General features: G+C 39.0%; 1 protein-coding gene across 7 annotated transcripts in view; it reads right to left on the bottom strand.

The window, feature by feature from the left end:
* Positions 1 to 23570, bottom strand: part of DDX59 (DEAD-box helicase 59) — a 30185-nt gene that overhangs the window by 4782 nt on the left and 1833 nt on the right. Inside the window, exons 2-4 of one of the 7 annotated variants that reach the window (XM_055724770.1) lie at positions 15195 to 15308; positions 2574 to 3403; positions 158 to 325 (exon numbers count right to left, since the gene is read on the bottom strand). In XM_055724770.1, coding sequence (XP_055580745.1) covers positions 158 to 325; positions 2574 to 3403; positions 15195 to 15216 — 1020 coding nt within the window. In that variant the 5' untranslated portion in view covers positions 15217 to 15308. Of the gene's footprint in view, positions 1 to 157; positions 326 to 2573; positions 3404 to 4550; positions 4717 to 5063; positions 5181 to 15194; positions 15309 to 23570 lie in introns of those variants that run through there. The other 6 variants (XM_014280646.3, XM_055724768.1, XM_055724769.1 and 3 more) reach the window with 6 other exon arrangements.

Below are 23570 nucleotides of genomic sequence, written 5' to 3'. Positions count from 1 at the left end.
TGTCAAAGTTTCAAGAGCTAACAAATATTTTTGTAGTTTTGACTTAGGAAAACCACATCTTTGTGTGCTCATACATGTCAACAGCAGCATTTTTCATTTCTATGAATGTCATGAAAATGTAACTCTCCACAGGATCTTTCTACACTATAGTCCTTACCTTAACACTTTGCTTGAGACGGTGAAGCTGTGGTGGCAGCGGTAAACCTCCTACCAGGAGAACTGTTCTCATGTTAGGTAAACCAGCCATCAGTTCTTTAGCTTGTCTCTCTATCTGAATTGCTAACTCCCTTGTTGGTGCCAAAATAAGGGCAGATGGAGTTTCTGTCTAGAAAGAGGGGGAGAAATCTGTTGACCGTGTAATTGCTTTATGTTTAGATAAAAAGCTTTCAAGATTAATTCTCCCAATACTAAAATATAGAGTGTAGCTACTGTGGACACAGTTAGACTGCTAATACCCTTTCCATTTGAACACAGAAGGCAGAAAGGGATTATATCCTTAACAATGCAGGCCAAGGAAGCCTATCCCTCAACTGCTCAACTTTTGAAAACAAAAAAATAATGCATGCATAAATATACTGTAAAATAGCTTCCTGACAACAAAAGGCCCAGAAAGCTAGTAGACATTTGTAAATATTGGTTTTTTCTATTTTAGTTACTGTACTTAATCTGTAACACAAATTCAGAATGCATTCCAGACAAACTCAAAACACATGATGCTACTTTAATCTAGAGATCATAAAAAAAGTTTTTAGAAGTCTTCATATTACTATAGACTATTTTCCTTTATTCTCTTGCATATCACTAAGTAAATACATTAAACACTAGCCAGAGATGGTAAGCTGTGATAGGAACTTTATACAGCAAAATATGTGCGCCTGAAATTTTAAAACAACATTAATAGGCCCTGTGACCCACTACTAGTCAGCCAGGTAGAAATGAATCATTAAAGTGCTACAGTCTTTTTATTTTTATTTTTTTTTGTTCCTTATATAAGGACCTTAAAATAATTTATCACCTCTGTGATACCTCCCCAACCCAGAAAACACAAAGTCACAAGGTAGCAATTCCTCTCAGATTAATGTAGATTCTTAACTCCAGTTAACACATACTAACAAAGTAAAAAGAACATAAGGTAAAACAGGGTGGGTGGAAGACTGGTCTAGCTCCAAGACACATTATTTCCATAATACTGATCACCTCTTCAGCTAATAAAACAAAACTCTCATGTATTGATACTACAGTCACAAACTCACATAACAGTTTTCTGGATGGTATGTGTTTCTTTTTAGCCTCCAGCTGGAATATTTACAATTGACCAACAGTAGGTTTTTCCTTTCCCACTGCATCATCAAAGGAACTTCATAGTTAAATACTTGTTTCAAGAAGGGCTTTTTGAGTTGTTTTCAAGTGGGCAACAGAGTTTACCTGAGCTTACCACCACAAGAAAAGGTACCTACGCATGTGTAGAAGCCCGAAACTGTCAAGTATCTCATAACCAGATTACCCTTATGCTCTTAACATCTCATCTCTTTTACATTAAAATGGAAATTACTTGAAACAACAAAATAAGTCTTAGCTGATATAGACATGATATAGCACCCTGAAGATGAAGAATGAGAAAGATCATGTAGAGAAATTGAGTATTACTCATTGAGACTCCAATTTTGTGCATGTTATTATAAGCACATAACATAATGAGACAGAGGAAGTAGTGGAGTGTAATACTCCTGTTATTAAATGCTCCTATATAATGCTCCCATTCTTAAAACTAATGCTATACTACTTAAAAGATTAAGAGAGTTAAATAATCTTTAAATTATTCATTTGGAAACAATCACACACACACTTGTGTGTGTATGTATCTATAAAGGCATGTAAACAGTCCAAAACATCAACTAGAGTAAGGTCTAGAACTTTCAGACAGATTCTTATGCATTTTTTGAATAAAACCACTAAAGCAAAAAGCAATACTGAACCACACACAAGGTACAGAATGCTATGTACCATTACTTCTCATCATACATTCACATCCCTACAAAGCAGAAGTTTTTTTAACTGCTTTTTCCCCAGTGTCACACGGGGGAGACCATATGACTACAGCAATTCAGAAATTGTATTACCCCAAATTCCTGTAGTTATTTGATAGCCAGTTGAACGTTATTCCAACAGAAATTACTCTGAAATTAACACCAAAACATCTTTTTCAGCCACCTGATATGTTAAGACAGAGGAACAACTTCTTGCAGAGGGCCTGGAATTGTTTTCACTTTCTATTTTAAGGCATTTAGGAAGTTCACCACAGAATTTAGTATCTTTTTTAACAAGGAGAAACTGTACACTGGGCAATATTAATAGAGTTGCTTTATCGCCTGACCAAAGTGAAAAACATTCAAAGTCATTAAAAATAACCAGCACCTCCCCGCCCTTCCAAAAAAAACAATGCTCCATCAATCAAAAGTAAAATAAACCACTGAATGTCAATAAAGAAACCTGCAATTACATTCTCAATTACATTGGGAAACCAAGAAACAAAGTTGCAAAGTACTTGCTTAGAACACACAAAGTTCCATTACCTCTTTCAAAACCTTCATAATAACAGGGAGTAGGAAGGCTGCAGTTTTTCCAGAGCCTGTGTCTGCACTAGCCACAATATCCCTCCCTAATAGTCCAACTGGGATCATTTGCATTTGGATGGGAGTTGGGACTTCATAGCCAGAATTCTTTAAATTATGGTTTAAAGTTTCAGGAAAACCACAGTGTTCAAACTCTATAATAGGTCTTGGAACCTGCTGGCCCTGGACAGCAATACCTAGCTGCAGTTTAAGGTTCTCAATCTGCTCATCTTGTAAACCTAGAATAAAGGAATGATCTTTGTAGAAATAAGGTGTATTAAGCAGGTGAGTTTCTGCTTGAGATTCTGCTCTTGTGAATTGATCAGATTTTAGATTTTTTTCCTTCGCTTGAGTTTGTAGAAGGTGTTTGGCTTTACATTCCAAGCTACAAACATCTTTATCTGTTTTATCACAGATATACTCTCCATAGCGACAACACACAACACATACAGGTTCTCCAGGTTCTGCCCAACGCTGAGATTTGCTGAAGGATTTTATGGGTTCTTCTGAAGAGCAATCTTCATCAGTATTTCGGCTGCCCTCTCCCAGAGTTGTACTACCAACACTAAGGTCTCCAGCTTCAGGTTCTGTGTGCTCTTGTACAACCTCATGCAAACTGCATCTTGAAGCAGAAGTTTCTGTTCTAGCTGACCTACAGTCTTGGAATTCATTAGTGTCCTCTAGCAAAGATCCTCCAGAAGACAATTTAGTTTTCTTCACCGTACAACTTTTGTCCTCGTGAGCAGTCCTCTTGACTTTAACAGATCTTGGTAAAAACATGCTTCGGTACACTAGGAAGAAAATTGTTACAGTCGTTAGAAACTACTGCCATTGAGAAAGGTACGTTTTCCTGTTACCACAAAAAAACCTGAAGTCTAGGAAATATATTTGCAAACCTAGAAACCAACCCATAATCCCTGAAAAGGTCTAAAAACTGCCTTGTTTGAAAATTACCTTGGACTTAATGTTGATGCAATGCAAAGCAACACTTGAAAATAACAGTGGAAGCTTAGAACATCACAGAGAGATCCACCCACAGTTAGTTTTCAGTATTAGACACCTGTAGTTGCATAAACCCATTGATTTTCACTATCTGTCTAGAAATTTATCCATTTTGAAAGTCACATCATATTTAAATTCTTGGGAAGTTTAGCAGTTTCTAAGATGAGATAAAGAAGCAAAATATGCATTCTTCTAAGCTATGAAAAACCAACCAAACAAAATAATCGATTTTGAAGAGGATGTCAAATTTAGTGCAGGACCCATCCAAGACCTCCTTTGCAAAGTCCACTCAAACTAAAAAGGCTGTAAACAGCAATGTCTGGTCAGGGTGCAGAAGAGCTGGCCTACACGACCAATTTACCAAATCTCTACAGTAAAACAGAAAGCTGAATTAAGCGTGTAAATAGCCATAAATTTTATATTCGGAAACTTTCAGTAACTGACTCCGAAAGCCTCAGAGGTTCTCACCAAATGTTTGCTACGGTACAACCGGTAAACAAAGTACACACAATCCTGTAGTTTTATTTTGCGTTAATCGTACTCTGCGTGCCAGCCGGTGTCAGCCTCTCTCCAAGCGCGGTTCCCGGGCGTGCAAAGCCGGTTGCCTTAGCAGCGCGCCCCGCCCGCCCCGGCGCGGCCCCGAGAGATGGCGGCGCCTCTCGCGGCCGGCGCCCGGGACGGAGCGCCACGACCTGCCCGCGACAAACCCTCCAGACACGCCGCCGGGGTGAGGGGCACACGCCGCGCCCACGCGTGCCGGCCTGACGAAGCAGCCCGTACGGACGGAGCCGCCGCCTGCCCAGCCCTCCTCCCCGGCTACCGCCTCCCGGCCCACGCCAGACCGGCTCGGCGCGGAGCCGTTTCTACGCGACGGCCTCCCCCGCCGCCCTGCCCGCACCCCCGCCCCACCGCTGCGAGGCGGAGCCCTGCCCCCACCTCCTGCTCACCGGCGGCGGAGGGACGTCGCCTCACGTACTGCTACCGGCCGGCCGTCAGCCCCGCCGCCTGGCCTCACAAAATGGCGGTGGCCTTCCACGGGCAGCGCAGGCGGAAGCCGGGTCGGCAGGCGGGGAGCGGGACAAGGGCGGGGGCTCCCGGCCGCACGGGGGCGAGCGCCGCTGGCACAAGGGGAAATACATACATGAAAAAGAAAAAGGGAAAACGTAGGTATCTATAGTGAAAAGTGAGAAAGAATCTGAACACCAGGATGTTCGTTAAATCCTCACAGTCACCAACCGGTGCCTCGGGGGAAGGCGCAGACGCCGCAAATACGCCGAGCTGGGGCACAACAGGAGGAGCCCAAGGCGAACCAAATGCTCAATGAGCCGAACAGAGCACTTCTGAACTGTGTGTGACCTGTCCTAACTAGCACGGTGAAAGACCCGCCCTCGAGCAAAGAAAGCCCCCTCCGCACAGAGGATGTCGGTGGATAAAAAAAGCACGCTGTACCTTTAAATGGAGAGGAGGCTCGTACAAACCAGCGACAACCGTGCCTACACGTCGTTGTAAGCGGCCGTTCAAACCCCTCCCCCCCGTGCAGAGGCGTGCGGGGGGTCACCGGCCCGCCCCCCGCGGGAGGCGGCTCCGCCCAGCGCGGAATGGGCCCGCAGGGTGCGGGCGCGGCTGCGGGGGGCTGGCCCAGCGCTCCTCTGCTTGCGGCCCGAGCTGCCAGACGCTACAAACACACCGGTGTTTGCACACACGAGAAAAATGTTATTGGTGCACGTGGTGGAGGGGCAAGGTGTGGCTGATAAGAGCCCAGCGCATGCCTTGAGCCACTTAAAACACTTGCAGGGGCAGGAGAGGGCCGTTCGTATACTGCAAACTGAACAAGCTATTTTTATTATTTTTGATAATAAATAAGCATACCTTATTTATGCCACAATGCACGAGAACACCGTAATTCATCATGTTTCACTGCATGGCAGAAGAGACTTTCAGACTTAACTTCGGCCAGTGCTCTGCAAGACAGCCTAGGTGCAACCACCACCCCAGGTAAACCAGTTCATGGAAGGGTACAGCCTGGGTGTACAGCCACTGATAAGTCCGACAGTTTTTAGCTGCTTGGCCATTGTGAACTGGGCAGTCACTGGTACTCCCTTTCTTTCCAAGGCCTCACATCACCAAGAGGACAGTCAATCTCTCCCAGATACTCCCTTGCAAAATGAGGACCCTGATGTGGTGTCACTGTGTCTGTATCATTTGCAGGAGGTCCTGGTTTTGAGCACAAGTAGGAAAACCAGAGTATTCCCAACACAGAAGCATACCCCACGGCTATAAGTGATTTGATGCACGGGAAGGACACTTTGCTGGGAGCTATCTGGGCTGATGTACTCCCAGGCACTCCAGATACTCCAGAACAGATTGTACCTCTTCCTCCAACACTGATCTCATTAGCCTGAAAGCATCCACACTGATGGGGAGTTCCATTTCCTTTCTGGCTGATTACTTTTGTTGGTCACCACCACCATTTCCTGCTAAAAGGGAAAATCCATAAATACTAGCAGCCCCTTTGGAAATAGTTTCAGAGAAGCCAGCAGGAACAGGATTAAAAGACACACAAAACTGGGGGCTTTCAAGCAGCTGGCCATGGTAGCTTTCTGTAAAATCGTCGTGGTTTAACCCAGGCCAGCAACCCAGCACCACACAGCTGCTTGCTCACTCCCCCTCACCCTGAGGGATGGGGAGAATCGGAATGGAATGTAAAACTCAAACGTTGAGATAAGAACAATTTAATAGGTAAAGCAAAAGCCTTGCACACAAGGAAAGAAAAGCAAGGGAATTCATTCACCACTTCCCATCGGCGGGCAGGCGTTCAGCCATCCCCAGGAAAGCAGCGCTCCATCACTCGTAATGGTCACTTGGGAAGACAAATGCCATAATGCCAAGTGTCACCCCCTTCCTTTTTCTTACCCCAGTTTATACACTCAGCATGACGCCATATGGTATGGAATACCTCTTTGACTAGCTTGGGTCACCTGTCCTGGCTGTGTTCCCTCCCAGTTTCCCGTGCCCCCTCCCCGCCCTCTCACTGGCAGGGCTCAAGGAACTAAAAAGTCCTTGGTTTAGTATAAACATCACCCAGCAACAACTAAAAAAAAAATCAGTGTCCTATGACACTGTTCTCACATCACAGCCAAAACACAGCACTGTACTAACTACTAACAAGCAAATTAACTCTATCCCAGCTGAAACCCGGACAGACATTCAAGTCCAGTCATACTTGAAACATGGTCTATCTTAAAAGTATGCTGGATTTATCTGTAGTAGATTACTGCAGCAGGAAGACTAAATTAGTGCAAACAGGGGGGTTTGGACTGTGTGGGATTTTTAATTAACTGGTACAATCGGAAGAAACTACTGAGCTTCTGGAAAGATTAAGTGGGCATTTCTAGACCTGAAAAGCTGTTGGGCACCTTTCACCCATGCTCCAGACATTCCTCATTCTCTGTGAAAACCCTCACCTTTCCCTGATTCAGCCTCTCTCGTTCCCCTTTGTTTGCACTGAGTTTCTTTTCTTCATTTTCCCTCTCAGAGAGTTTCTAACATAGGCTAATTTCCTTTTCTTTCATTTTTACAAGGTCATTTCCTGGAATTCAAAACATCATTTGCTAAATAAAGACCAGTATTTCAACAATATTCCATATGATAGGAGATGCTTCATACTCTATGAAGTACATACATATAGGAAGTTTGCATTTTGGTGTATCAGCTTTTTCTACTTTTTGCTAACAGTAGGTTTCTGTGACAGAAGTATTAATCTAATGGAAACAACTGAATCTAAAGAAGTTTAGTACCTTTCTGTGATGGTAAGAACACTGTTGTTTTGTTGAAAGCTACCGTTCTGCCCTCACCTGCTGTGAGAGAAGAGTTTGCACACTTCGATTACACAGATACATTGAAGCTCTTGAGATTCAGTAATACTGTCCATACTGTAATACAATTACTTAGCATTTTTCTTCATAGTACATATTCCTGCTGTTCTAAGCTGCAAAGTGCAGAAGTCTAGAATGTGCATTTCTGTGGAAGGAATAATGTAGGCAGTGGGTGTATTCCATGATTCACTTATGGATGCATGACTTTCAATTTTTGTTCTACCCTGTATCTGCTTCATGAGAACACTATTTTGTTAGTAATGAACACTATTTAATTAGGTACCGAATTATTCTTTAAAATCACTTTGAAGATACACATGTTGCATTTTCTAAGATCATTATTATAGAAAAATTTATTATAAATGCAACACAAATTTACATTCTCCAAACAGAAAACCAGGCTCTACTGCTGTTTCTAATACACACTAATAGCTTCCTTTTCTTTAGCATATAATAGTCTTACAGAAGATGAACTCAGACTTCATCACAGCCGTTAATATTAAAGGAGGTCACAGATTATTCAAGATGGCTAAAGACTAAAAGAAACCAAGTATCACTCTGCAGGATTATGTTATCAATAAAAAAACAGCAGCCTCCCTCTCATTACATCATCAATTATCTAGGAATCCTTAAAGAGTTATTCAATAAGGACAACTGTTAATACCTGATAAAAAGACCCCTGTGATTATGGAAAATGTCACTGATACAGAATACTCGACTTTCCAAAAGCTGTTAAGAGATTCCTCGCCAAAAGTTTTAAGGACACAAAAAAAATGCAGGGTAAGAGGAAACGGTCTTGCATGGACATGCCATTGATCAGAATACAGGGAAGAAAAAATCAGGGACTCACTAATAAGGGGTCCCACAGTGAAGGGAGGGAAGTCACCAGTGAATTCTGCAAAACTTGGTACCATTTTGTAGATTGATATAGCAACCTAAAGACCAAGAAAGCAAGAAAGTTTGCTGGCAATCTCCTCTGAGATATTTAATGCTAAAGGTCCAACAGAAGAGCTTTACAAGAGCCTTAGAAGATTTGGTTATGCTGACAGGTAAAAATCAGACAGACAAATACAAACCTAGGTAGTCAGATACCTTAATGCTGAATGTCAGAATGGTAGCCTGTGAATTGGCCATTACTATTCAGAAACAAAATCTGAGGATTAAGAGGAATAACTGTTAAAACATCAGTTCAGCATCTAACAGCAGTCAGAAAAACAGTTCCATGGTAGGAAATACTAGGAAAGGTAAAGATAACTTTACGATATAAACTGACAATGCACCTATAGAAACGCTCCTTGTAATTGGAGTTTCCCCATCACTCACTCCCCTTATCTGAGGAAGATCTACAGAAGAACTTGAAATTAAGTTTTGGAAAAGGAGTGCATGGACATTCAGAGGCATGGAAGGACTTCCATGCAAGACAACTACATAAACTTTTCAACCTGAAGATACGACTGAGGAACAGATACAGTACATCTACTGTACTTTGAATGGTTCATAAAGGCTGGACAGCTATTGATAGTTTATTCTTAAAAAAAAAAATTGTAATATGAAATTGTAACATGCTTTATAGTAAGTGCTCACAACTAAAAAAAGAGTAGAAGTTTCTACATAATGTACTATGTTATTCATTATTTACCTGAGGAAGTTAATCAGCATAGACATACCAAAAACTCTTCTGGAACAGATACTGTGCTTTGTGAGCTTACTAAATAAATACTTTTTTTTTTTTCCTGGTATAAAGCATAAACATTCTAGTCCAGTCACCTTCCTAAGCATTTTTAGAATGCTGAAATATATAAGAGTAATAGATAGCCTTGGTGAATTTAATTCCTATTCTCTCAGCTCTTGATATTGCTAGTCAGATCTGAGGCAAATGACATTTTAATAAGATTTCTGAACTTCAAGTTTTGTACCTTTAGAGTTCACCAAATTGGACAAAATGTCCCCAGACAAGATGTTCTCAGATATCCTACAATGGTTTTGTCTTGGTAGTCTTCCTTCCAAAAATGAGTTAGTTCAAGCACTGGCTGAATGAATTTGGGTTTCAGTCCTGTTAGAAAACCATGAACGATTAGGACAGTAATTTTTGCACAATATGGACAATTTATCTGGGAATGTCATCACAGGAAATCTTAAGGTTTCCAGGTAGTGTAAAAAAAAACCCACCAAAAACCAAACCACACCAACAACCATCTCTATTTTATAGAGATTGTTACTTAATTTAGTGGGTAAAACAGCAAGAGTTTACAATTTTCTCATCTTGTCTATGCTGCACGTGTTCCAGTACAATAGCTGCCTAGGAAAGTATCACAGTGTCATTAGAAACCCTTGATCAAATATAATCCATATATAATAAATACACCTCTTCAGAGTAATTTCGAAAAACATTTAGGAACTACACAAATGGAACAATGCACAAACCCACATGTACAAAAGGACTAATACATACTGATACAGATTTACTACATAGCTATACAGCAACTGAATATTTCAGCTTTATGCAAATTTCTGTTAGAATTACAAAGATAGTAACTTGGTTAAAAGTAAAAATAAATAATTAAAACAATAATTCAAGCACAAATTATTAATACAACGGTATCCCACTTTTTGGTCTATTTTAAATTACATCAAGAAGATTTTTCCATATTTCCTCATGGTTTCTGCATCAAATATACAGAAAGCAAGCATGGCATCTTGGATTCCTGCGCTCAATTTAAAAACAGGTGCTTTGTCTTATAACATCACACAGCCATTCTTTAGAAGCATGAACCAACCTTTCCTATCACCATGCAAATAATAAATAATTCAGTAAAACAAGACTGGATTAAAGCAGGAGACTGAAATCCCTCTACTCCCAGACACACTAAATCCATAAGAAACAGGCATTCTGCACAGTAATTCAGAGTCAGTATCACAAGCATTTCAAAGAGCTGCTCGACTGTAGCATATGCCTCAGCTGTCCACATCGATACCTCCCAGAGTCACCCTGTTAATTAAAACCTGTACCGGAACACAACCTGTAGGCACCTCTCCATGAATCTGTCAAGCAAGATGTTCTCAAGTTCCACACAGTGACTTGATTAACAGATAAATACGTCCCAAAGAGTAAGTGTCCAAAACATGTTAATAAAGTGCACTTTAAGTTTCCTTTATAGCCAACACTATCCTCATGCGATGTCTGAATTTTCTTCTTAAGAGTGAGCTCCCAGTGCATGCAAAACTAAGAGTCCAAACAGCCCCTAATGCATCACCCCCTCAAGTGGCAAGCATTAGTACTGACAAACCTGAAAACTAAAACATGCCTTGAGATAGTATCTCATCAAAAGCAAGTTTTGGTTTTTCTTTATCCTGTTAATGATTTTAAATATCTCAATATATATTCTACGTATTGTTCTACACCAAGGAATTCAAGTGCCTAAATGTTGGTTTTTTGATGTTGTAATGGATTAAGATCATGAAGTTTGTGAAGATGTCACTTAAAGAATACCAATTATTCCCTGAAATTGTTTATTTTTTTTTTAAGAGTGCCACAATAGGTATCACTGTAGTTAAAACAACATCCACTGCTTGGGTGAAAGGGAGGGGGAACGTCTTTTCCTTCAGAAGGCGTGGAAGTCAAAGCATGTTTACTTGGGGACTGGCACCTATGCCTGCTCTACCTTATGCTATGAAACCAAATATTTTCCTATTTTTTAATGTTTTGGCACTTTGGAGCCACTCAGCAGTCTTGTAGGTAGGTAGTCAACAGCAGCTCTAACCCAAAGCATACTTAATGAATAGTTCTTTGACTGATGGAAGCAGTGAGTCAATGACTCCTCTGGTTTCTGAATTACACTTTTAAAGGAATCACACAGAAAAATCAAGATAATCTAAAACCAAATAACGCTGGCTAACCATTAACTAGTCAAGTCTGCTAATATTCATTCAAAATGTCCTGATTTAGTACAGATATTGCATGCAATATACTTATTCTGAAGTATAGTTTTTCTGATATTGCTTAATCGAAAACAGGCAACTCCTAAGCTTTTTCGAAGAAAATAATCAGTAGAAGTCTTGGACTAATATTTTCAGGCTTCCTGAGCATTCTCTTTGTTTGAACAACCCCACTGTAAGGAAATACTGGCCTATATTAGCCTCTGCAGAAAACTGTGGTAAAATTGGAATTAAAAAAATTAAAAAATAAAAAATAAATTAAGAAACTAATTAAATCTGAATTCTTATAGCATATTAAAGAGGTGTTGGTTGGTTTTTTTTTTTTAAAAAAGTAAAACAAACAGCAGTCTTGCCCTGAAGCTCTAGCATTAAATGCCACTAGTCCATAGGGTAATAACTATACAGGGCAAATCATGCAAAATTTACCAACATAATTAACATGTGTTATTATATGCTCAAATTCTGCATATAATACTTACTTTCAGAATCAATGGACTCTCTGATTTACTATCACCATAGCCTCAGCACAGCTGTAAAAGCTACAGTGAATAAAATTACCAACTTCTTTGTACAAGACAGAGTAGCTTTTTCCAATTAAAAGGAATGATTTTATGGTATGAGAATCATTTAAACCAGCTTACAAATCTGTTAGGTTTCTGAGACTTACAGAACAAGGATGTGATCAAAAGACTGCAAAGACAATTGCAAATTTCCAGGGACTTCAGTAAGCAATAAACTGGAACCCAGATTCTTAAAGAATTCAGGTGGAAATTAACATGATTAAAGAAATCTTGAAATACAGCTTAATTAGAGGTGCAGACTTCAGAATTAAAAGTTCTCTCCCTTCATTTTAATCTATTTTTTTTCCTGACAAGATATAAACCACTGTATTTGAAAGCTGCTTACCAGTTTGTCATTTAGATTTATGTTCCAATTAATAATGCTGTTTGGAGGCATATGAGATTCTCATATATTCTAAAAACAAGGTAACGCTCCTGCAACATGCACTTACTGAAATTAAACCCCATTTTCCATGCCCTCTGGGGTCCCAGAGAAAAGGATAGGAGAGGAAGAAAAGAAAATCCACAAGAGACAACAGCAATTATTTAAGTTCCAGCTTGCCAGATGACCTGTGTTCGATGTGTATTACCACCTGCCCCCTCAATAAACTCTCTCCAATCATGTCACTTCTTAAGGGATGAAGACCTTTCTAATTAATCAGCAAGTATGACAAAAGTAACAGTTTATGCTCTGGTACATTGAATTTGTATTACAGGGAGACAAGTGGAAGAAGCACAGTTATAATCGATTAATGTGACAGACCAAAGGACAAGTTTACAACATAGGCCTTTTGATTAAATGGATAATAATTTCCCTTTCTACCTCTAAAGCTTCTACCAACATTGCTAGTTTTGAAAGCAAAACCCCCTGTACTAAGAATGGTCTGGAAAACATGCAAATGAGCTGCTAGAAACTAGACTTTTCACCAGTTGTCTTGTTAAAAATCTATGCCAATACTAATAATTGGGTTTAACCCTCAGACTTCCCTACACTACATTTGGTCCCTATTCTGTCTTTGCATGAAGTCTTAAATTGACCTAGTTGAATTCCTCACACAAAAATTATTAAAGAACATGGAAAAGCTATAACTGCATCTACAAAAAGCCAACTCACTGCTGCCAAAGTAGAAGCCAAATTCAGGATGCCCCCACTAGTGACTGACAGCTGACTATTGCCTTTGGAAGACATTGGCAGCTGTTACAAAACAGATGATCCTTGCAGCTCCTGTACTTTCCGCTAGTAGCGGGCTTGGTGGCCACACAGCTCCAGGGTTCAGGTCTCAAAAGCTTCCTTTATATCAGACTTCACCACTGCTCTAAGTGGCTGTGACTGTCGGGCTCTACCCTATGATTTTTAAATTTCTCAGACGTTACTCTTAGTGTACAGAGTATTCAATGCAGCCTTAATAGTTTAGTTAAAAACACACACCTTGTGGGTATTTTTTCCACTGACTTGTACTACAGGTCTCAAATATTAATTCTGCAGACCTGTGGTGTACCTGGCATTAATTGCACTAGTACAGATCTTTGTCATGTGCTGAAAAAGACATTGTACGTGACTGCTAAGCAAAACAGAGGATAAAAGAATTGTGACTTTGTTTACCAAACAATGTTACACCTTCAGCTAAAATTCTTTCCAGAAGGACTGTAATGCAATATAAATACCTGGTTACCAAGTAGACCACTTGCCCATGACTTCTTTAACAGAGAAGTATATCAGATGTTTTTTATTTCAAAAGTCAAAAAAATTTTTACTTTTTCTTACCTCCACAATGTGTGTATCAACATCACTGTTCCTTTCCTAGATGTTTTATTTCCCTACTTACTCTTTTCTATGCATAAAAGAAGTGAAAAGATTGTTAACATTTGCTATGGTTAATGCTCTTTTTTTATAATTTCCTTTTCATAAACTACAAAACCCATAAAACTGGGAAGCTGCAAATGCGGGGCTAAAGTCTCTTACCAGTTCTTCCCTACTAAAAAACGTATAGCCATTTGCAACAGCTGAAAGTATTTTTCTATCTGGGAGGCCATGGTTTTCATTAGCTCTAGGAAATAACAGGGTGGTAAAGAACCAATCTGGATCTGGTCTTAGCATGACTGTATTTCTGTCCCATTATCTGCAATACACAATATACTTTTATGCTTGCTGCACTAGTAAGGACAACACCTAAATAAGGGTAAAACCTGTCAACAGAAAGCTACCACGCTGAAACTTGAAATGGAACAATAATTATGTACTGGACAAATGGTTTGCATCTCATGATACCGTTAGCCTCAGAAGTGATTCACTGTGTCATTTTACTATGATTTCAAGTACTGCTTTACCCCTTTAATTCCTTAGAAAATAATTTTATAAACATTTATACATAAAAATGAACTGAAGTAGGCTCCTAGGTGGTAGAACTAAAAATGTATTTCAATACACCTAAACATGTCATGATCAAGTAATTACAGAATCAATACATTACTCAAATTTTAAGGAGTTAAAACACCTATGTAATCTGTAAGTGAAAACATACCTTAAAATCCCAGTAATTCCATTTGCTTATTTAATTATCTTGCTTCATCAATGAAAAGAATTTGCATTAATCTGATCATATATTTCAACTAAATTCATCCTCACACTTGGATATTCACTCATGGCATAGATGAACTGCCCTCCCAGGCAAGTACTACTGTACACATAAATGCATAATAGTCATCCCATGGGGACCAAAAAAACCCCAAGTTTAAGAATGACAAAGTAACAAGAATGAATAGCAGGTCTTGGCATTATTTGTGTCTTCTGGCATGAAGTCCCTAGTCTGTGAGGGGGTAAAAGACTTTAGGCTCTATCCCAGTCCGGGAATACCAAAGCCCCCAAAGACAGATTGGGTAAACTAGGAGGGGACCAAGTCTGTGTAAATCCAAAACTGACCTTACTCTAAGCCTTAGTAGTCCACCTCTGAATACTTACCATGTCAAAGCTTAGCACTACTTATAGGTTTCTCAGGTACATATAGTCTCAGCTTATATACTTCTGAGAAACCCAGTTCAGACAAAATGACTGAGCTCCTAGTTCAATTCCAGCTAAATCAGCCCTTCCTGGTACTAGTATATCAATTAAAAATATCCTCCCAAATCCAAACCTAAGAAGCAGAAATGATTCATCTGAAAACAGCTCCCACTCCATCCCCCCATACAAATCCAGCCAACCTCTCACCTACCTAAAATGGGATTCTCATACATGGCTTGGCTCCTCCGATCAGTCAGTGAATGGCACTGGACCAAACACTGGATATTGTATGGATTTGTCCCATAAATGTTGTTCTTATAAAGCTCTGTAAGGAAGCATACTATTAGATATGAAAACATAAAACTGAAGTACTTGTCTTAAGGTATACATCTAAAACTCTGTATGTGTAATTAAGTTTTCTTGCATAAGAGAGAATGTTTTGTTTTCTCTTTTAAGCTAGTCATGCTAGCAAAAACAGTCAAGGTGTGATAAAACTGAGGACTTGAAAGCACTAAGTAAGTGAAAACACTAATAAACACCAATTAGATGAGACTAGGTATTCAAGATAACCAAAAGAGATAAGAATACATCCCAATGTTCAAAACACATATATCCTTTAACTTTCTTGAGCTTTTGCTTCTGTGAATCACTTGCAGCATTTATCAGTTAGTTGTTAAAAATACTAAGCAAACAAAACTCCAATTCTCATGACATGGTGGTGAGAACTTGTCCATCTGTGGTTTAACTGCATGCTTCAAGACTACAGACTGCTGAAGTTAGAGTTACAGATTTGTCCTTCTGAAATTCAGTTAGTTTCCTAAACTTTGTTTGCTCTGAGAACATGCAGACAATGCATTAACTCAGACTGATAAAGCACAAAACTATTAAACAAGAAAGCAAGCCTCAAAAATGCAGCATCTCTCTCACTACTACCCTTGAATGACTGCTCCCTATGCTTTTTATTAGAAAGATTCAAAGATGCCAGTAACCTTACAGCTAGTGACTGTAATAACAGAGGGTAACAAGACAGAAATAATGAATGCCTCCTTGTTAAGCAGTTTTGTTTGTGCTGTTCCAAGAGAGATCTGCCAAGAACTTTCCATGCAAACCTTATTTTTCTGGGATTTGTAACTTGGCTGCAAAAAAAAATCCAGCATGATAGTGCCTGGTTCAAAAGATTTCAGATTAGAAGTTTTAAAACACATTTTCAAGTTTTGGAATAAATTAAATTTACACTAAATAAGGTAAACAATTTAGCACTTCATATATTTTTTAGCTGCTTTATAAAAAAAACCCCTCTGGTTAACAAGTCTGCACCCCAAATCATTATGTTTCTAACTCTTTGGTATTAAATAAGTCTGAAGTATTATAGTGTGAAAGGAGACTTGTGCTGTATTATCCAAGACTCCACTGTCGTGTATTTCTTTTTTAAGGAAGACTGTATGAAATGCATATGAAGCACTCATGGAATTCCATCTGCTAAACAATTCCGTTGATTAAATCTGTACTATTTCTTAATACAGCTCAGCTGACCTGGGTATAAGGCCAGATTGTGAAAAAATTGGCTAAGTTTAATACATCATTCTTACAAAGCACAAGCCTAAAATTTCCATGTCAAATTTGGTTGGGTTGTTCTTGTTTTGGTTTGTTTTTAACCAAACGATTTAAAGCTTTGAGCCATGCAAAAGTCCAGTTTCAGTGTCCCCGTTTTCTTTTTTGGACACGACCTATTAGGACAAGGTAATTCTGTACAGTTCCTTGCCAAAGCAATATTGTTTCCTGTGGCAACCAGCAAGACACATAGAAATTAGATTTCAGGCACAACAAAGATGGCAGCCCAAGCTAAGGAAACTCTCTCTCAGGCAACAGCCAGGTGTCAAAAAGCAAGAAGGGTACAATAGTTGCCTAAACTGTGAAAAAGTGGTGACTTAGATGTAAGTCTAAGAGGAAGAAACCTCCCAGCAATTCAAAACAAAACATGACAATCAAACTTATCAATAAATTCTAAAACTGTTCTGAATATATCTGGTGAGATCATTTCAAAGGAAACACTAGAAGGAACAGGGCCAGAAAATACAATGAGACAGAGTAGCTTAGAAATGTTTCTGCTTGTTTTCTTGACTAACTTGGGGGGTTCTGTCAGGAAAATTTGCCTAGAGCGAACTGTCTGCCAGAATATACCTACCTACCTTACAGTTCCACACAAGCTAATCCTAAACCAAGTAATTTAAATACTAAAATAACTAAGTAATTAAAACTAAGTAATCCTATGAAACAACAGTTCTTCTGAGATTATCTGTGATTCAGCCAAAAATGCTGAGTATATAAGGACTTTACCAATCTTGAGGAGTTTATATGAATTGGAGTAAGTCATCATACTCAGATTCTCAATCTGCTCAGCTCCAGGGTAAATTAAAGCTGCAGGAGAACAGCTGCCCCTGACATTACTGATGTAAACACTTGAAAAATAGAGTACTACTGCAGTATACAACCTGAACAAAGGTAAAACACCACTAGCCAGACAAGAGACAAGTAACAACAAAGAGCTCCTGCCAGATCAGTGGAACTTGGAGCAAAAAGGCTAGGCAGTGAAAAGGCTTCTGCATTACTGATACTGTCTGCAAGAAGCCACAAAGGTAGTCAGTGGTTACAAGAGGGTGTTGGCCCTGGGAAGCATGACCTGTCTTCCTTTAATGACTAAAGAGCCAGCAAAGGCACAGACACAGAGCATCTCCATGCATGTGGCTCTTAATCTTCTGTTGATACACAGGAAACCTGGTATCTAGCAGCAGTGAGGATATTACTGTGGTACTGGACTCTCTTAAATAATGAAATCAGAGCAATGTAATAGTATCAAAGCCTTTTTTATTACTGCTTTCCTAGTCTTGCAATATCTAAAACTTTATCATTCTGACCCTGACCTAACTCTGCATTTCCACTGTGATATCTTGGCCCCTGACTAGAGCATCTATAAACTACTACAGCATAAATAGCATTGATAATTGTTATTTTTTCATCTGTTTCTGCTGAAGTATCCCACATCCAGTGTTTCTCTTCACTCAAAGAAGTCAAACGGTATTTCTACCACTTAAGGCCCTGGTGGTAAAAGAGTGTGCACATGGCAGTGTGCCCTCTACCTTGGATACGCTTTCTTACTGAGCCACTTTTTGCTTCCCTACCTCTTCTGATGACTGTGGCTTAACGCTTTTCCCACTTCTGAAAGAGCATATTACCAACTGGGACAGAGACTCTGAGGTACTCTGTTTCAACAGTTAGCCTATGCATAGCAAAATACACAAATTAACAAACTGGATTTACATCAACACAGTTCATTGCCATGAAATCTGTTCTGTTATCCTACATTCTCCAATCAGGCAATTGCCTCATTTCTGTTAAGAACACATACAAAAGGAGGAAAGAGCTTGAAACAAACGAGGAAGACTTGCCAGATCAAAGGGAAACTGATAGGTATATACCCCAGCAAGTCCTTGTGCTTGTAGAAAATCTCCAGGTGTTCCTTTTGTTGTTTCATACAATGATCCCCCTGATTCAACACAGTGCCCACTAGCATACTCTTCCCCAGACTGATTCTTTCTTCATTTAGTAAATTATCATCTGTAAGGGCTGTAGTGTGGCTGTTAAAACAAACCCCACATTATGGGGGATTATGAAGTACTGTGCAGAACTGGGAGTCTCAGGTGTACTTTGTCTCAGACTGCTTCCAGGGTAGTGGCCATCACAACTAGGGCTCAAACATTCCCTGAACATCAAGTTTCAGCCTGCTTTCCCCATTCCTTCAACCATATTCAACTACACTGGCTAATACAAGGAGAGGGCTCTGTTTCTGACACCCATCATGATGATGGACATTTCTATTCTTTGTGCAAACAAGTGGAATCATGACTGCTCCCTGCCCAGGTGAGACAGCTGAGATAACACCCTATGATTTAACAGATCCACATAAACTATAGAGCAAGAATTCTATATGAGGACAGAATAACAAGAGAGACTTGTTATTTCTCTTTGGAGACTTTCTAGAAAGAAATCATCCACACTTCTTCAAATACAAATATTCTGCGTAACACCCTTAATCCTGAAACACAATTATAAACACACTGAAATTTAATCATGTCTGTAGCATCAAGCTTTAAAAAAATCCTTGTTGGGGCCAAGTTTTATTGCTAAGTAGATATATACATTTAGTTTAAGGCAACTATTAAAATAATTGTTGTTCTTTCCATGTTTCTAATATATATTGAAATAGGGGAGTATTTAAATCAAATTATTCTACATGAAGCTTAGACATCCTATACATTTTTGTATATTGAACATATTTTCAAAGGAACCATAAGGCATACAGCTTGTAAAGCTACTCAAAAAATACAAACAAGTTCAGTTATGCCAAAAGTGAATTAAATGTAACAGAGTTCTATGCACTCTGGTTGTGATGACCTTACCATGCATGCATAATCAAAATCTCCAATGCCATCAAGGGTCACTATGCATAAATGGTTACAATAAGATCTTTGACACACACTTTCCACAGCCACTTTTTCAACAGTATACCAGCTATTTACACCTGCTCCCTAAAGGAATCATCAAAAATTCCTCAATAACATGCAGTCTCTCTAGTAAGTTAAGAAAACTGAGAAACTGCCTAAAAAATTCCATGAAAAACTGGATGATGACGATGTTTCAAAGAAAATGTATAGAAAAAAAACCTCTTCCTCCAGTAGTCTGCTATGCTATTCCCTTGCTTTCCTCTCCTCATCCACCTTCGCTACCACCCCTTCCAAAAAATAATTCTGCTGTGATTACATGACACCAGAATCTTACTGTTCGAAGACAGCATTCTCTACTATTTACTGCCAGTCTCATTCAGACACACATGAGCTTCCGAGGAAACTGAAAGCAGGGCCAAAAGATGGGAAACTGATGCCTGTTCATGCTCCACTAATACATCACGTATATGCTCAGAACAAATGAGCTTTTAAGAGCATTCAGATCTTTCTTCACATGTAGAAGCAGAATGAAAAAAAATCAGCCAGTCACTTCAATGAAGTATAGTTCAACAGGGAGAAGTGCACAATTTAGTATCCACTCTCATTGAGACTTAGTAAAAAAGCCTTGCTAACTGATTTAAATTTCCTATACTTGAATGAACAATTTGAAAACTAGAGTTCATTTTCCTCTGGAGTGCCAACAGAGCATTATCTAACAGCTACCATAATGGCAGTAACATTGCATTTTATTTCTGTACATTTCTCTGAATGTACATTTCCCACCATGCATTTACTTTATAGTGCAGCTAAACTAGCTCTAATATTTAAAGGTTACATTCATACAATCACTCTTAAGATTTTCCTTAGAAAACACATCAGGCACTAAGTGGCCATAAAAGAAACAGTATACAGGTTTCACTTAATGAAAGAGGGTAGGATCTATTCCATATCAGGTTTACAATAACAAAAAAACCCAGTTACAGTAGGGTATTTGCTGTCCTCGCAGAAAACACAGCAACAGTGGAATGTCAAGGAGAAAGAATGGGAATTAGGGAGTATTGCACAGCACACCTTGGAAGAAAAGTAATCTAAAACATCCTAGGATGAGTGCAATTCCAGGAGATGGGCACACCATGAAAGCAGCCAGTGTGAAAACCTGATTAAAAACCTAAAAGTTAAAAAATCTCAGGGAAAATAAAAAAGACAGCAAAGTAACCAGAGGAAAAGACAAACAAACCAACCAGGCATGAGTGCTGTAGATGAGAGATATTGACTCTCACAGACCACAGGAAAGGGACAGATCTGTTGCCCAGTTGTTGACCCAGTGGAATACGGGGGGGGGGGGGGGGGGGGCGGGGGGGCGGGGTAGTGGAGATGTAGGTTTTCCCCTCCCTTAAAAGAGCTACATTAGGTCAAAGCCAAGTTCAGGAAATGAAACCAGTAGCATCCCAGTACTGAGAGGTACTGTCAGTTACCATATTTGATTCTCATTGGGCAGCTTTTTGGTTGTTCAGATTTCCGTAGTAAATGAGCTGAAGTAGCTATTACTGCACCTTTTTCCTTTTTTAACAGTATCAAAAATCACAGATAATCCAAGTATAATGTCATACAAAGCTCTATCTTCCATTTGAGTCATGACTCTACCAGAATCTGTAAAGTTGGTAAACTGTTTTCTTCCCTAAGCACTTCCTGATTACAAATTAATAGAAGAATTTGAGACAGAATTTGAAAAGCCAATAATTACGTAACTGTTCTTGTATTTTTGTACCATCCTGAAAAAGAAAGAACATACTCCCCTCCAAAATCATGCTCTAAGAAAACTTCTAGCTTGCAGAAACTACACATGTACATTTCAGTAATAATGCCAAGGAAGTTTAATAATTCAGACGATCACTCACTTTATAATAACTATTTAAAAATATAATTTCTTAACTCTTACAGTTATACGGGGTTTACCACTACTTATAAAGAAATATATTTAATAAAACATTGTAAGTTTAAGAGGCTGGAATACCAGTAACTCCATTTCACGTCATCCTCAGGCTGTAATAACCTTACAGAATCATTTATAGATTATCTGTTCAACCTCACATTCCCAACACACAACCTGCTGAAGTCACCAAGCACTTTTCTTAAGGATCACACTGGGACACAACTGGTTTTTGGTCTGTCTGTTGACAGTCTGACAGCACCACATCAAGCTGTGCATGCTGTCTCTTTGCCAGAGGTTACAGGCCACAGGGCACACCCTTCCCTCAGCCACTACCATTTCTATCATGACTGGTAAATAGGCTAAGGCAAACAGATGGGATCACATTAAATAGGCAAATTTGATACCCCACAGTGTTATTCCTAGCCTTTTTGCAACATCAAGACTGAAGCATTACATCACTGTGAGATGCTGCTTTTGTAGATTCAGCCTAATACGACCGGCTAATCTGAAATGGGAATATTTTTACTATGCTCTGTAGGTAGCCTGATAAAGCTGTTTGTTCACTAGCACCGAGTCTGCTGTGGCAATGTCTGTAGCCAAAATCAGTAATGGTATTGTTAATTTAAAACATTTTACCTTTATCATCAAGTATTGTGATGGAAGAAATTATGCATTAAATCTTATTCCATCTTGAACACTCTGTAATCTAGTGCTAGCCTGTATTAGTCTACTCCACACGTAGCCTCTTCAGAAGCCAAGGGAATCTTAAAACAAGTAGGTTGTTTTTTTCTCCAACAAAAAATTGTTAGTCAAGGCTCATTCCATTATCTGCCAAGGTTAAGACTTAGCAACAATGTCATCCACACTATTATTCATAGCTTCACAGTCATATTTGTTCCTTGTCTGACACTGACTACAGGCTTGGTACACCCACTGTATAAATGGCGAGACACATGACAGTGAAGAATCAGGCCGATGATGTAATTACAGGATAAAACTAGTCAAATGGGTTTCTAATTTGGGGTTGAGTGAGGCAGGGGAAAGGAAGGGAGAAAGAAGGTTAAAAAAAAAAAAAATCTGTGAGCTACTTGTTTTAATTCTTAATATTCTGTCTTTCTGCTTGGAATGAACTTTAAAGTATAAAATAACTTGCAGCAGAAAGATTGTGTACAGAAGAGATTATCACTATTTAAAATGAGATGGATAAACAGAAGCAGAGCAGAAGGAGATGACTCCTCACTCTTTTTTTCTGTTTATCTACTCTGAACAATTAGAGCAAATTTTAATCTTTTTCCCATGTTGACTGTTGATATCTCTGACAACGCAATAAACAAGATCACATTTTGGTGCATCTGCAGAAGTAGAACTAGCACAAGAACTCCAGCAACCAGTGGTGATTCTTTCTCACTTACATGTATTAATTTTATATTCATGCATTCACTTCTAAGAGCACTGAGTAAATTAAAAAATGCTTTGATTGCAGTTACCACACTACAGCTTTTTTAGATTTTGTTCCGTGATTCTGAGCAGGTTTCATCAGCACAAAGGCCATAAAAATTTCTGCATTTTGAACTCTAGACTGGTAGAAATGTTTATAGATGTACCTACCCATAACTGCCTCTATTGCCATTTTTGAGATGCATTCTCTAACAAGTGACTTTTTTTTTTTTTTTTAATATGTAAGACGGGGCTCACAATTGCAAGAATTTTGTAAGATCAGACCACGTTTTTATTTGCTTCAGGTAAGTATCACTAGTTTCAGTGTCTAGTACAGAACATACATATATAGGATGCTTTGCAAGTGCATAGGAACAGACAATAAATACAGGAGTACCACAAATACACCCAATGGCTCTTTACTTGGATTATACCACATCTCTGTAAGAAAGCAGTTTCTGAAAGCTTTGTATTGTTTCACAGGGACTAGTTTATAATCTTTCGACATCTTAAAATGGATCCTATTATCCATCGTACCTAAATAATGGCCTTATAGTTTTCCTGAAAGTTGATCTGGGTTTTAGATATTTTTTTTAGTCATACAAGAAAAAAATGAGTTTGGATCTGGGACACATTTTTTTTTTTTCTAGCTCTAATTATTTGATGTTTTAAAGCTTATGAATTCCAGGTGTTTGTTGTTAAATATACAAGAAGA

The sequence above is a fragment of the Falco cherrug genome, chromosome 12 (genome assembly GCF_023634085.1).
Source record: "Falco cherrug isolate bFalChe1 chromosome 12, bFalChe1.pri, whole genome shotgun sequence".
Lineage (NCBI taxonomy): Eukaryota > Metazoa > Chordata > Aves > Falconiformes > Falconidae > Falco > Falco cherrug.
The sequence above is the reverse complement of the archived record's forward strand: the minus strand, read 5'-3'. Positions and strand labels throughout refer to the sequence as shown.